This window comes from Callospermophilus lateralis, chromosome 12, assembly GCF_048772815.1.
Source record: "Callospermophilus lateralis isolate mCalLat2 chromosome 12, mCalLat2.hap1, whole genome shotgun sequence".
Lineage (NCBI taxonomy): Eukaryota > Metazoa > Chordata > Mammalia > Rodentia > Sciuridae > Callospermophilus > Callospermophilus lateralis.
This window is the reverse complement of record NC_135316.1, coordinates 73,574,864-73,588,391: the sequence shown is the minus strand read 5'-3', so window position 1 is coordinate 73,588,391 and position 13,528 is coordinate 73,574,864. Positions and strand designations below refer to the sequence as shown.

Here is a 13,528-nt window from a genome sequence, read left to right as displayed (position 1 = left end):
TTGTGATGTACTGGGGCCTCTGGTATATTTGCAATGGGCTGAATCTCAAAGATTAATAGGGATGGGGAGCTGGATATGCTGGGGAAGTTAGACATGTTTTAAAATTAAAAATGTAGAATGCCTGATGGGCCAGAGATCTGGATACAGAATCTGATGGATAGCTGGCTCCATGTGCTTGATATTTTCCCCCGAGTTTGAGATTTCAGCATTTAAGACTTTACTAGGGGGTTTCTCCTCCTACATCATTTAGACTCAGCCACTGAAACTACACCCAATGAAATGTCCTAAGTAGGTCTTATTAACAAAGGTCATGGTTAATAAGACATGGACATCAACATTTGTCAAGAGTGACGTAATGACAATGTCATCTGGATGCTGAGTGAATGAAGGTGGACACAATGGTACATGAAGGAGCCTCATCTAAGGACCTTACACCCTCGTTTCCGTTTTCAGCCACGCACAAACAGGAGAGCTGCACTTTGTCGTTGCCCTCTGTAGATGTTCCTTTCTGAACACAGCCCTTAATTTATCCTTGAAATTCTCCCCAGCAAAGTAATAGAGGAAAGGATTGAAGCAGGTGTTGGCTGCCGCCAAGGCCAATGTGATGACCACGGCTTTGTGCAGCACGTCCCCACACGCCTTCTCATCCCAGGTGACCAGGTGGAGGGTCCTCAGCGAGTGATAAGGCAGGAAACACAGGAGGAAGATGATCAAGGTGATGATGATGGTGATCATAGCCTTCCTGTGAGAAGCCCGCAGACCCAATTCCGAGAGCTTCACCTTGGACAGGACCCGGATGATCAGCAGGTAAGAGATGGTGAGTGTGAAGAACGGCAGCAGGAAGCCCACCACCAAGGCAACGTAGTTCATGATCTGCAGATTGTTAATTTTTTGGGGATCCAAATCCAAGCATGATATGAGCTCGCCCTTTGGCTCGGAGCCTCTCTTCAGCAGCATTCCTGAGGCAATCATGATAAAGAGCCATATGATCCCACAGAGGATCCAAGCCGTCCTGAAGCTGGTGACATGGAGAAGCCGGAAGGGGTGAACGGTGGCCAGGAAACGCACAACGCTGAGGACTGTCAGGAAATAAATGCTGGTGTACATGTTGACGTATAAGGAGTATGACATAATTCTGCAGGTCAGGTCCCCAAATATCCAGTTGGAGCCTCTGAAGTAGTAGTCAGCCCTGAAGGGCAGCGTACTTGTGAACAGGAGATCGGAAATGGCCAGGTTGAGCATGAAGACATTCACAGATGAGGATTTTTTATAAGTCTGCAGGAAAACATATATGGACAAGCCATTTCCCAAGGATCCCCAGACAAATATGATTAGGTAGGCGACAGGGTAAAATTGTCTCTTGAAGGTTTCAGTTGTGCAGTTTCCGTTGTCCTGGGTCTCATTTGATTCCATTTCTGATGTGGAGCTGGACAGAAGCCAGGACATGAGTTTTCTCTCCCAGCTGTGTTAAAAAGGAACAGACACAAAAAGTTACTTTAGGCATTTCCTTTTTCCTTCTTGCTCATCGATTACATCTTTCCGGGTTGTAATGAAATAGTAGAGAAATGTAATGAAATAGAGAGAAATGGTAGATTTTCCTTGAATCTCAAATTGAAAATTATTGGTATGTCTTTACAATAGGCTGTATTATATGTCATGATAAGTTTCCTAGTGTATAATATAGAGAATGACCATTATTTGGCTGCAGCCTCCAACTTGGGGAACTTTTGGCCTCGTGCTCATATTGATATGAGTGCCTTCCTGCGATGCTGCAGCCTGAATCCCCTGGACAGCCGATTCCTCATTAGAACTCGTGGGAGGCAAAGGGAAATGGCATGGCATTTCTTAAGCGCTTAAAAGACTTTCCAGACTAGAATTCTCTATCAAGCAAAAATATCCCTCAGGCATAAAGGGGAGACAAAGACTTCTCAGATGGCGAGAAAACTAAGGGATTTGTTTTGTTTATTTGTTTGATTTTTAATCACCAGAACTACACTAAAAGAAAGGATAAAGGTAGCCCTTTAAACAGGAAGGAATTAAAAACAAGAATAAAATTCAGAGCAATAGGAAAAAGTAGACTTCCCTTCTTAATACACTCCGATGGGGTTTTATATGGATGTAGAGGAATTATTTAAGATAACTATATTATCCATGAGGAAGACTAAAGAGACATAAAGGAAGGTCAAGTTTCCTCACTTCATTTGAATGGATAAAATGATGGTGCTAATAGACTGTGATGAGTAATGTTTGCATGAGACAAGTAGGTCATCAAGAAAAAAGCTATACAAAGAGATGCACTCAAAAACCCTACAGAAAAATAAAAAGGGAATTACAAAAGATTTCAAGTAACCAACATGAAGGCAGGGAAAAGATGAGACAAACAGAAAACAGAAAAAAAAAAATGGCAAATTTATCCCCAATATCCAATAGTTACATTAAATATAAATGGTGTAAGTATACCAATTAAAAGAGAGATTGGCTGACTGGATTATAAAAAAAGATGACCCAACTATCTACTCTCTACAAGAAATTCACCTCAAATAGCGGTATTGGCGGGTTGAAAGTAACAGGAAAGGAAAATACATGTCATTCAAATCAAGGAAAGTTAGGAATGGCTCTATCAGTGTAAGATAAAGTGAACTACAGAGCAAAGCAAGTTATCAGAGACAAAGAGGAGCATTATATAAAGATAAGAGCATTGTCCACCAAGAAGACTCACAAGTTCCAAAAGGGTATTAATCTAACAAGAATTGCAAGATATGTGGAGCAAAGCTGGCAAAACTGAAAGGAGAATTGAACAAGTCCACAGTTACAGTTGGTGACCTCAAGGCCCTCACTGAACAATGGATAGAGAAAATAGACAAAAACTCTGCAAGAATACAGAAAAACTGAAAACACTCCTAACCAACAGAATCTATTTGACACTTAGAGAACACATCATCAGACAAGCGCAGGGTGCACATTCTCTTCAAGTGACCACGGAACATACACCAAGATAAGCGACATCTCAGGATACAAAGCAAATCTCAACAGGTTTAAAGAAATTGAAATCATATAGAATGGGTCCTCTAACCACAATGGAATCAAGCTAGAAACCAACAGCATAAAGGGAGAAAATCTTTCAACACCTGGAAACTAAAAAGAAAATTCTAAATAATCCCTGGGTCAAAGAGAAAGTCTCAAGGCAAATGGAAATAGTTTGAGCTCTTTTTTTTTCTATTCATATCCCTTTAATTTCTTTCTTTTGCAGGAAATCACAAGGGAAGCTAAATAATATATTTAACTGAATAAAAATGAAAGTATAACATAACAAAATTTGTAAGACAATAAAAGTGATATTAAGAGGAAACTATATAATACTAAATGTATATATTATAAAATAAAAAGGCCTCAAATCAATAAGGTAAACTCCACTTCAAGCCAGCCTCAGCAACTTAGCAAGGCCCTGAGCAACATAGTGAGTGCCTGTCTCAAATAAAACATAAAAAGATAAAGGGATGAGGATGTGGCTCAGTGGTTAAGCACTCCTGAGTTCAATCTCTGGTACCAAAAACAAAACAAAAAAACTAAAAATAAAGTCATAAAAAACAAACCAAAAAAACCCAAAAACTACTACCAACAAAACAAATCCAAAGCAAGGAGGAAATAAAGAGTAGAAGTCATAAAATTAGAAACAAAAATAGAGAGAAATCAATGAAATGAGGGTTATTTTAAAGATCAATACAATTGGCAAACCTCTAGGAAAGTCTGAAAAAATAGAGCAACAACAAATTACCATTATATGAAACAAGAGATATCACTAAACGGATCTGAGACAAGGAAAGAATCACAACAGAATACTATGAACAACTCTATAAACATAATTCGACACTTGGTATTTTAGGAGGAATTAGTTCATGCACCAATGGAGATGGACTAATTCCTCTTAAAATATAAAGTGTCCCAGCTTACCCAATGTTAAATCAGTGATTTGAATAGCTCAATAACTATTAAGGGATGGCTGCAGGACCCAGGGCTGAAGGGAAGGACCTGTTGCAGGCAGGGCGGTGGGCGGAGAAAAAGAAATTAGAGACCGAGAGAAGATGGCAGCAAAGGGAGTGCATCACCCCCTTGTACCACGTCACTGAGCAGGAGAATGACGAGTTAGAACAGCTAAAAGCTAGCTTATTAGGAATTTCCAGCAAAATTGGGGTGCTCCAAATCCTAGAGGAAGGATTTCCATCGCATGAGGATCAGCTACGGGGGCTCAAACATGAGAGATTTGTCCGCACGGAGGGTCACGCTGCTTATTCAGCAAATTGCCCCACGGCTAGAGTCTGCAGCGAGCACTGGGAAACGAGGAGATAGCAACGCAAAGATACAGCGCTGCGGATTCTGCGGGCTCCTGCCAGCTATGCAATTACTGTGCACAGTGCTGAATTCTGGGTTTGAGACAGGGAAGGAAGCGGTCCAATTTGGTTCTCCACACCAGTCAGAAACAGAGGAAGCCAGCAGCCACCATCTTGGAGAGCTTACGTCACCATCCCTGTTTTCGACTGATCGCAGCTCATTCAGCTATAGAACAGGTAATTTCAGGCTGCCATTCGCCTGCATCTCGCAGACAAATTACTCAGGCTCAGTGCTAAAGAACCTGCGGAGAACACACACCTAGCCCGGATCGGCTGCATTCAAGCTCCAGTATGCCTGCTTCTCGTGACTCAGCACTAACAATCCCGCTGAAATAACTGGTCGGCCCTTCTAAACTTACAGAGGTAAAAGCCAACTGAGCCTTCATAGGCAGTGGCCACAGGATTGAAACGGGGCTTGGGAGAGAGACAGTCAGGACCCACCCGTTGCATTGGTCAACCGGCAAAGGGAACAAACGGTCACCATTTGCATGGGATACCACCATGGCAGAGAACTGACGTCACGGGTGGAGGAGATAACATCATTGAAACCAGCGACGACAGGTGTGTAATCCCCTAGCCTTCCCTCTCCACACAGCGGGGAAACCTTAAGGGCCCCTCCCAGCTCTCCCGTAAGGACCCCTCCCAGCTCTCCCGTGAGCGCGTTAGCCGGATGGAGGGAATCAGGAGTGGCACGGGACTCGCGTCAAGGCGCGGAACTCCCTGCTACCACTCCCACCAGTGCTGACAACTGAGGTCTCTTGCACCAGATACCGGGGGCGTGGCTGCCAGAGGGCAAGCAAATTCGCTGGGGGTTCTCAGCCCCAAGCACTACAAACTTAGGGTCTGAGGGAGGCAAACATGGACAGTATGCCCAGGTGCTCATGAAAACAGGGCTCCCAGAGGCAGCAGACCTGGCGTGTAGCCAATATTGTGGTGAGTGTCACTGGGAGTGGGGCCTGGCTTGAGGAAAAGTGGGGAAGTGACTAGACACAAGAGAAGGCCCTAGGCACTCAGGATTGGAGACCCGCCCAGTCTGGGAGGAAGAGCTGCTGCACAGGGATTGGTTCCCGCCTATTGAGAGGAGAAGCTTGGCCCAGTGCGCACAGCTCCACCTACTGAAAGAGAAGTTAATCGAACTCTATGACTGCATTTATTATTACTATTATTAGTATTATTATTTTTTAATTTGGGTTTTTTTTTCTTTCATTTTCATTTTTTTTGTTGTTGTTCTTTAACTTTTTTTTAATGTTTTTAATTTTTTATTTTATTATTATTATTTTTTTTAAATTTAAATTTTCATTTTTTTATTATCATTATTATTTTTTTAAATTTTTTTCTTTCTTTCCTTATTTTCTATTTTTTTCTTTTGTCTTTTCATTTCTTTTCAATTTTCTTATTCCACCTTCCTTGAATTCTACCTGCCTACACTCATTCTCTTTAGTGACTTCTTCCCTTCCCTTCTAATATCTTTCCTCCCAAGCATCAAATAAATTTATAAGAGTAAACAGTAACTCAGCAGTCAAACAGAACAAGAAGTAACATGAGCAGCATAAAAAAGCAAGGAAGAAAGGGAGTACAAACAATGCAGGGCAGCCTAAATATTCAGGAGGACCTAGAGTCACCAGAAAAATGGTCATATAAAGAACTCAAGGAACACCTTAGACAGATGGAATGGAACCTTAAAGAGGATACGAGACAGCAAATCCAAACAGTGAAAGAACACATTGAAAATGAATTACATAAACAGATAAAAGAAGAAGTAAAGCATCTTTATCAGGAGATAGAGATTATTAAAAAAATCAAACAATAATTCTAGAAATGAAGGAAACGATAAACCAAATTAAAAACTCAATTGAGAGTATCACTAACAGAGTGGAGCAAGTAGAAGCCAGAACGTCAGATAATGAAGACAAAATATATCATCTTGAAAAGAGTCTAGCCAACTCAGAAAGGCTGGTAAAAAAATCACGAGAAAAGCATCCAAGGGATATGGGATAACATAAAAAAACCAAACTTACGAGTCATCGGGATAGAGGAAGGTATAGAGATTCAAACCAAGGGAATGAGTAACCTTCTGAATGAAATAATTACAGAAAACTTTCCAGAAATAAAAAGGGAAATGGATATACAAATTGTAGATGCATACAGAACACCGAGCACACAAAATCACAGTAGACCAACGCCAAGACACACTGTTATGAAGATAGCCAATATACAGAACAAAGAGAAAATATTAAAAGCTACAAGAGAAAGGAGGCAGATTACATTCAGGGGTAAACCAATAAGGTTAACAATGGATTTTTCATCACAGATGCTGAAAGCGAGAAGATCCTGGAATAATGTATTTCAAACACTGAAAGACAATGGATGCCAACCAAGAATTCTGTATCCAGCAAAATTAAGCTTGAGGTACGACAATGAAATAAAAATCTTTCATGATAAACAAAAGCTAAAAGAGTTTGCAGCCAGAAAACCAGCATTGCAAAGCGTCTTGAGAAAAACACTACACGAAGAAGAAATGAAAAACAATAACCAAAACCATCAGTGGGAGTGCCTCGGTAATGACAGAGGACGGGGGGAAAGCTAATCATGGAGAAACAAACTAAATTTTAAAAAAAGATAAATAATGAAACATGGCTGGCAGTACAAACCATATATCAATAGTAACTCTAAACATTAATGGCTTAAACTCTCCAATAAAGCGACATAGGCTGGTAACATGGATTAAAAAAAACAAATCCAACAATATGTTGCCTCCAGGAGACTCATCTGATTGGAAAAGACATACACAGGCTGAAGGTGAAAGGTTGGGAAAAAATATACCACGCACACGGTCCTCGTAAGCAAGAAGGGGTGGCCATCATCATATCGAATAAAATCAACTTCAAGACTAAGTTAATCAAAAGGGATAAGAAAGGACATTATATACTGTTAAAAGGAACCATTCACCAATAAGACATAACAATTATCAATATTTATGCACCAAATAATGATGCTACGACATTCATAAAACAAATTCTCCTCAAGTTCAAGAATCAAATAGACCACAACACAATAATTATGGGTGACTTCAACACACCTCTCTCACCATTGGACAGATCCTCCAAACAAAAGTTGAATAAAGAAACTATAGAACTCAATATCACAATCAATAACCTAGACTTAACTGACATATATAGAATATATCAACCATCATCAAGTGGATATACTTTTTTCTCAGCAGCACATGGATCCTTCTCAAAAATAGACCACATATTATGCCATAGGGCAACCCTCAGTAAATATAAAGGGGTGGAGATAACACCATGCATTTTATCTGATCATAATGGAATGAAACTGGAAATCAGTGATAGAAGAAGGAAGGAAAAATCCTACATCACATGGAAAATGAACAATATGTTACTGAATGATCAATGGGTTACAGGAGACATAAAAGAGGAAATCAAAAAATTCTTAGAGATAAATGAAAATACAGACACTACATATCGGAATCTATGGGACACAATGAAAGCAGTTTTAAGAGGGAAATTCATCACCTGGAGTTCATTCCTCAAAGAAAGAAAAAACCAACAAACAAATGAGCTCACACTTCATCTCAAAGCCCTAGAAAAGGAAGAGCAAAACAACAGCAAATGTAGCAGAAGGCAAGAAATAATTAAAATCAGAGCAGAAATCAACGAAATTGAAACAAAAGCAACTATTGAAAAAATTAACAAAACTAAAAGTTGGTTCTTTGAAAAAATAAATAAGATCGACAGACCCTTAGCCATGCTAATGAAGAGAAGAAGAGAGAGAACTCAAATTACCAACATATGGGATGAAAAAGACAATATCACAACAGATGCTACAGAAATACAGAAGACAATTAGAAATTATTTTGAAAACCTATATTCCAATAAAATAGAAGATAGTGAAGACATCGATAAATTTCTTAAGTCATATGATTTGCCCAGACTGAGTCAAGAGGATACACACAATTTAAACAGACCAATTTCAATGGATGAAATAGAAGAAACAATCAAAAGACTACCAACAAAGAAAAGCCCAGGACCAGATGGGTATACAGCGGAGTTTTACAAAACCTTTAAAGAAGAATTAATACCAATACTTTTCAAGTTATTTCAGGAAATAGAAAAAGAGGGAGCTCTGCCAAATTCATTCTATGAGGCCAGCATCACCCTGATTCCGAAACCAGACAAAGACACCTCAAAGAAAGAAAACTACAGACCAATATCTCTGATGAACCTAGATGCAAAAATCCTCAATAAAATTCTGGCGAATCAGATACAAAGGACATCAAAAAAATTGTGCACCATGATCAAGTAGGATTCATCCCTGGGATGCAAGGATGGTTCAATATACGGAAATCAATAAATGTTATTCACCACATCAATAGACTTAAAGATAAGAACCATATGATCATCTCGATAGATGCAGAAAAAGCATTCAACAAAGTACAGCATCCCTTTATGTTCAAAACATTAGAAAAACTAGGGATAACAGGAACTTTCCTCGACATTGTGAAAGCTATCTATGCTAAGCCTCAGGCTAGCATCATTCTGAATGGAGAAAAATTGAAGGCATTCCCTCTAAAATCTGGAACAAGACAGGGATGCCCTCTATCACCACTTCTGTTCAACATAGTTCTTGAAACACTGGCCAGAGCAATTAGACAGACGAAAGAAATTAAAGGCATAAAAATAGGAAAAGAAGAACTTAAATTATCACTGTTTGCGGATGACATGATTCTATACCTAGAAGACCCAAAAGGGTCTACAAAAAAACTACTAGAACTAATAAACGAATTCAGCAAAGTGGCAGGATATAAAATCAACACGCATAAATCAAAGGCATTTCTGTACATCAGCGACAAAACTTCTGAAACGGAAATGAGAAAAACACTCCATTCACAATATCCTCAAGAAAAATAAAATACTTGGGAATCAACCTAACAAAAGAGGTGAAAGATTTATACAATGAAAACTACAGAACCCTAAAAAGAGAAGTAGAAGAAGATCTTAGAAGATGGAAAAATATACCCTGTTCATGGATAGGCAGAACTAACATCATCAAAATGGCGATGTTACCAAAAGCTCTCTATAGGTTTAATGCAATGCCAATCAAAATCCCAAAGGCATTTCTTGTAGAAATAGATAAAGCAATCATGAAATTCATATGGAAAAACAAAAGACCCAGAATAGCAAAAGCAATTCTAAGCAGGAAGTGTGAATCTGGTGGTATAGCAATACCAGAGTTCAAACTATATTACAGAGCAATAGTAACAAAAACAGTATGGTACTGGTACCAAAACATGCGGGTAGACCAATGGTACACAATAGAGGACACAGAGACTAATCCACAAAGCTACAACTATCTTATATTTGATAAAGCAGCTAAAAGCATGCAATGGAGGAAGGATAGCATCTTCAACAAATGGTGTTGGGAAAACTGGAAATCCATATACAACAAAATGAAACTGAATCCCCTCCTCTCGCCATGCACAAAAGTTAACTCAAAGTGGATCAAGGAGCTAGATATCAAATCAGAGACTCTGCGTCTGATAGAAGAAAAAGTTGGCTCTGATCTACATATTGTGGGGTCGGGCTCCAAATTCCTCAATAGGACACCCATAGCACAAGAGTTAAAAACAAGAATCAACAAATGGGACTTACTTAAACTAAAAAGATTTTTCTCAGCAAGAGAAACAATGAGAGAGGTAAATAGGGAGCCTACATTATGGGAACAAATTTTTACTCCTCACACTTCAGATAGAGCCCTAATATCCAGAATATACAAAGAACTCAAAAAATTAGACAATAAGATAACAAATAACCCAATCAACAAATGGGCCAAGGACCTGAACAGACATTTCTCAGAGGAGGACATACAATCAATCAACAAGTACATGAAAAAATGCTCACCATCTCTAGCAGACAGAGAAATGTAAATCAAAACCACCCTAAGATACCATCTCACTCCAGTAAGATTGGCAGCCATTCTGAAGTCAAACAACAAGTGCTGGCGAGGATGTGGGGAAAAGGGTACTCTTTGTACATTGCTGGTGGGACTGCAAACTGGTGCGGCCAATTTGGAAAGCAGTATGGAGATTCCTGGGAAAGCTGGGAATGGAACCACCATTTGACCCAGCTATTGCCCTTCTCGGACTATTCCCTGAAGACCTTAAAAGAGCGTACTACAGAGATACTGCCACATGATGTTCATAGCAGCACAATTCACAATAGCTAGACTGTGGAACCAACCCAGATGCCCTTCAATAGATGAATGGATAAAAAAATGTGGCATTTATACCCCATGGAGTATTACGCAGCACTAAAAAAGACAAAATCATGGAATTTGCAGGGAAATGGTTGGCACTAGAACAGATTATGCTTAGTGAAGCTAGCCAATCCCTAAAAAATAAATACCAAATGTCTTCTTTGATATAATGAGAGCAACTAAGAACAGAGGAGAGAGGAAGAGCAGGAAGAAAAGATTAACATTAAACAGAGACTTGAGGTGGGTGGGAAAGGGTGAGAAAAGGGAAATTGCATGGAAATGGAGGGAGACCCTCAATGTTATACAAAATTACATATAAGAGGTTGTGAGAGGAAGGGGAAAATAAACAAGGAGTGAAATGAATTACAGTAGATGGGGTAGAGAGAGAATATGGGAGGGGAGGGGACGGGAGGGAGGATAGTAGAGGATAGGAAAGGTAGCAGAATACAATAGTTACTAATAGGGCACTATGTAAAAATGTGGATGTGTAACCGATGTGATTCTGCAATCTGTATTTGGGGTGAAAATGGGAGTTCATAATCCACTTGAATCTAATGTATGAAATATGATATGTCAAGAGCTTTGTAATGTTTTGAACAACCAATAAAAGAAAAAAAAGAAAAAAAACTATTAAGGGAATTAAAAATGTTTACTTTAATATTCTCAAAAAAGAAATCTCTAGATCCAGATGGTTTCACAAAAGAACTCTATCAACTATTTAAGTAAGAATTAACATCAATTACACACTTTCTCTTCCAGAAAATAGAAAAAACCCAAGATTATTCTAAAATTTGCATGAAAGAGTATGCTTTCTATTTATCTTATGAAGTTATTACTACTCTGATACCAAAACCACACAAAGACAATATAAGATAAGACAAACAAAACAAAACCTACAGGTCAATATCCTCTATGAATATAGATGCAACATATACTTAGCAAAATATTAATAAATAAAATCTATCACAGTGTTAAAAGAATTATACACCATGACCAATTGGGATTTATTCCATGGATACAAAACTGATTTGATATTCAAAAATAGTCAAGTAGTCCATATTAACTGGCTAAAGAAGAAAATCCACATTGATCACATAAATTAATACGAAAAGCATATGACAACATTCAATACCCATTCATGATCAAATCCCTTAGCAACAGAGTAATAGAGAAGAATTTCCTCAACTTGAGAAAAAAATATATATATGAAAATCCTACAGGTAATAGAAAAAGACTGAAGCCTTTCCCTCAGATTAGGAACAACACAAGGATGTTCAGTCTCACGGCTCCTATTCAATATAGTACTGTTAATTCTAACTGGTGAAATAAGGCAAAAAAGAAATAAATATCACACAGATCAGAAAGGAAGAAATACAATACCCTCTAGTTTCAGATGACATAATTGTATATATAGAAAATCTCAAGGGATCTATCTGCAAAACACATGCATACACACACACACACACACACACACACACACACACACACCTTCTAGAACTAATATGTGAATGCAGCGAAATTGTAGAATACAAGAGAAACATACAAAAATTAATTATCTTCCCATAATATCAAAAGGGAACACGTAGACCCACTAAAATTACAAATGCAATCCCCTTTTTAAAAAATATTTTTTTTCATTGTCAATGGACCTGTATTTTATTTATTTATTCTTATGTGGTGCTGAGAATAGAACCCAGTGCCACACACATGCTAGGCAAATGGCTCTGCCACTGAGCCACAACCCCAGCCCACAAATGCAATCCCTTTATACTCACTCAAAAACCAGATGAAATGCTTAGGTATGACGCTAACAAGACTTGCACAGGACTTTCCTGCTGAAAACTACAAAATGCTGATGAAAGAAAACAAAGTTATAAAGGAACAGAGAAACAGCCCTGTTCATGGATTGGAAGACTCAACAGCATAAATATTGTCAGCCTTCTCCAAATTGATGGAAAGAATTAATGCACATCTCAATAAAATTCCAGTCAGATTTTTTTTTAGAAATGATTAAGATTATTCTAAAGTTTGCATGGAAAGGCAAAGGAACTAGCATAACTAAAACATTTTAAAAAGAATAAAGCAGGAATAATCCATTTACCTAATTTCAAGCCTTATTTTATAGCTACAGTAATCAAGCTATGTGGTACGGGCTGAAGAATAGACAAGAAGATCAATAGAACAGAATAGAAATCCCAGAAATACACTTACACAAATATGCCCAAGTGATTTTTGACAAAGATGAAAAAGGCAATTAACTGGAGAAAAGAGTCTTTCAAAGATGCCAAGCAATAGGATGTCCATGAGCAAAAGTATAAACCTTGAACTAAAGCTCACACCCTAAACAAACATTAATTAAGATGAAACATGAACTTAACGCAAAATGTAAAATTATAAAATATTTAGGAAAAAAAACACTAGAAAAATCTTTGGAATCTAGAGCTAGGCAGAACCAAAAACATGATCTATAAACAGAAAAATCAACAAATTGGACTTCATCAAGATGAAAACTTTTTGCTCTACAAAAAAGTCCTGTTAAGGGGACACAAACACAAGCTACAGATGGTGTGAGAATATTTGCAGACTGCATATTTAACAAAGGAATATATGAAGAACTCTCAAAACTTAACAGTTAAAAAATACAACTAGAGGGCTGGGGATATAGCTCAGTTGATAGAGTGTTTGCCTTGCATGCACAAGGCCCTGGGTTTGATCCCCAGCACCCTCTCCCCCAAATATGATTAGAAAATGTACAAAAGACATAAGGGGACATTTCAGAGAATATACACATAACAGACAAGCACATGCACAATTGATTGATATCACTAAACCTTAGGGAAATGTAAATTAAAATCACAATGAAA

The 13,528-nt window shown here is 38.3% G+C and overlaps 1 protein-coding gene across 1 annotated transcript in view; it reads right to left on the bottom strand.

Moving 5' to 3' along the window:
- Nucleotides 1-429: 429 nt before the first annotated feature.
- Nucleotides 430-13,528, bottom strand: part of Cysltr2 (cysteinyl leukotriene receptor 2) — a 32,623-nt gene continuing 19,524 nt past the window's right edge. The window contains exon 2 of the mRNA XM_076872227.1: nt 430-1,462. Within this exon, the coding sequence (XP_076728342.1) occupies nt 430-1,462 (1,033 nt within the window). The remainder of the gene's footprint in view (nt 1,463-13,528) is intronic.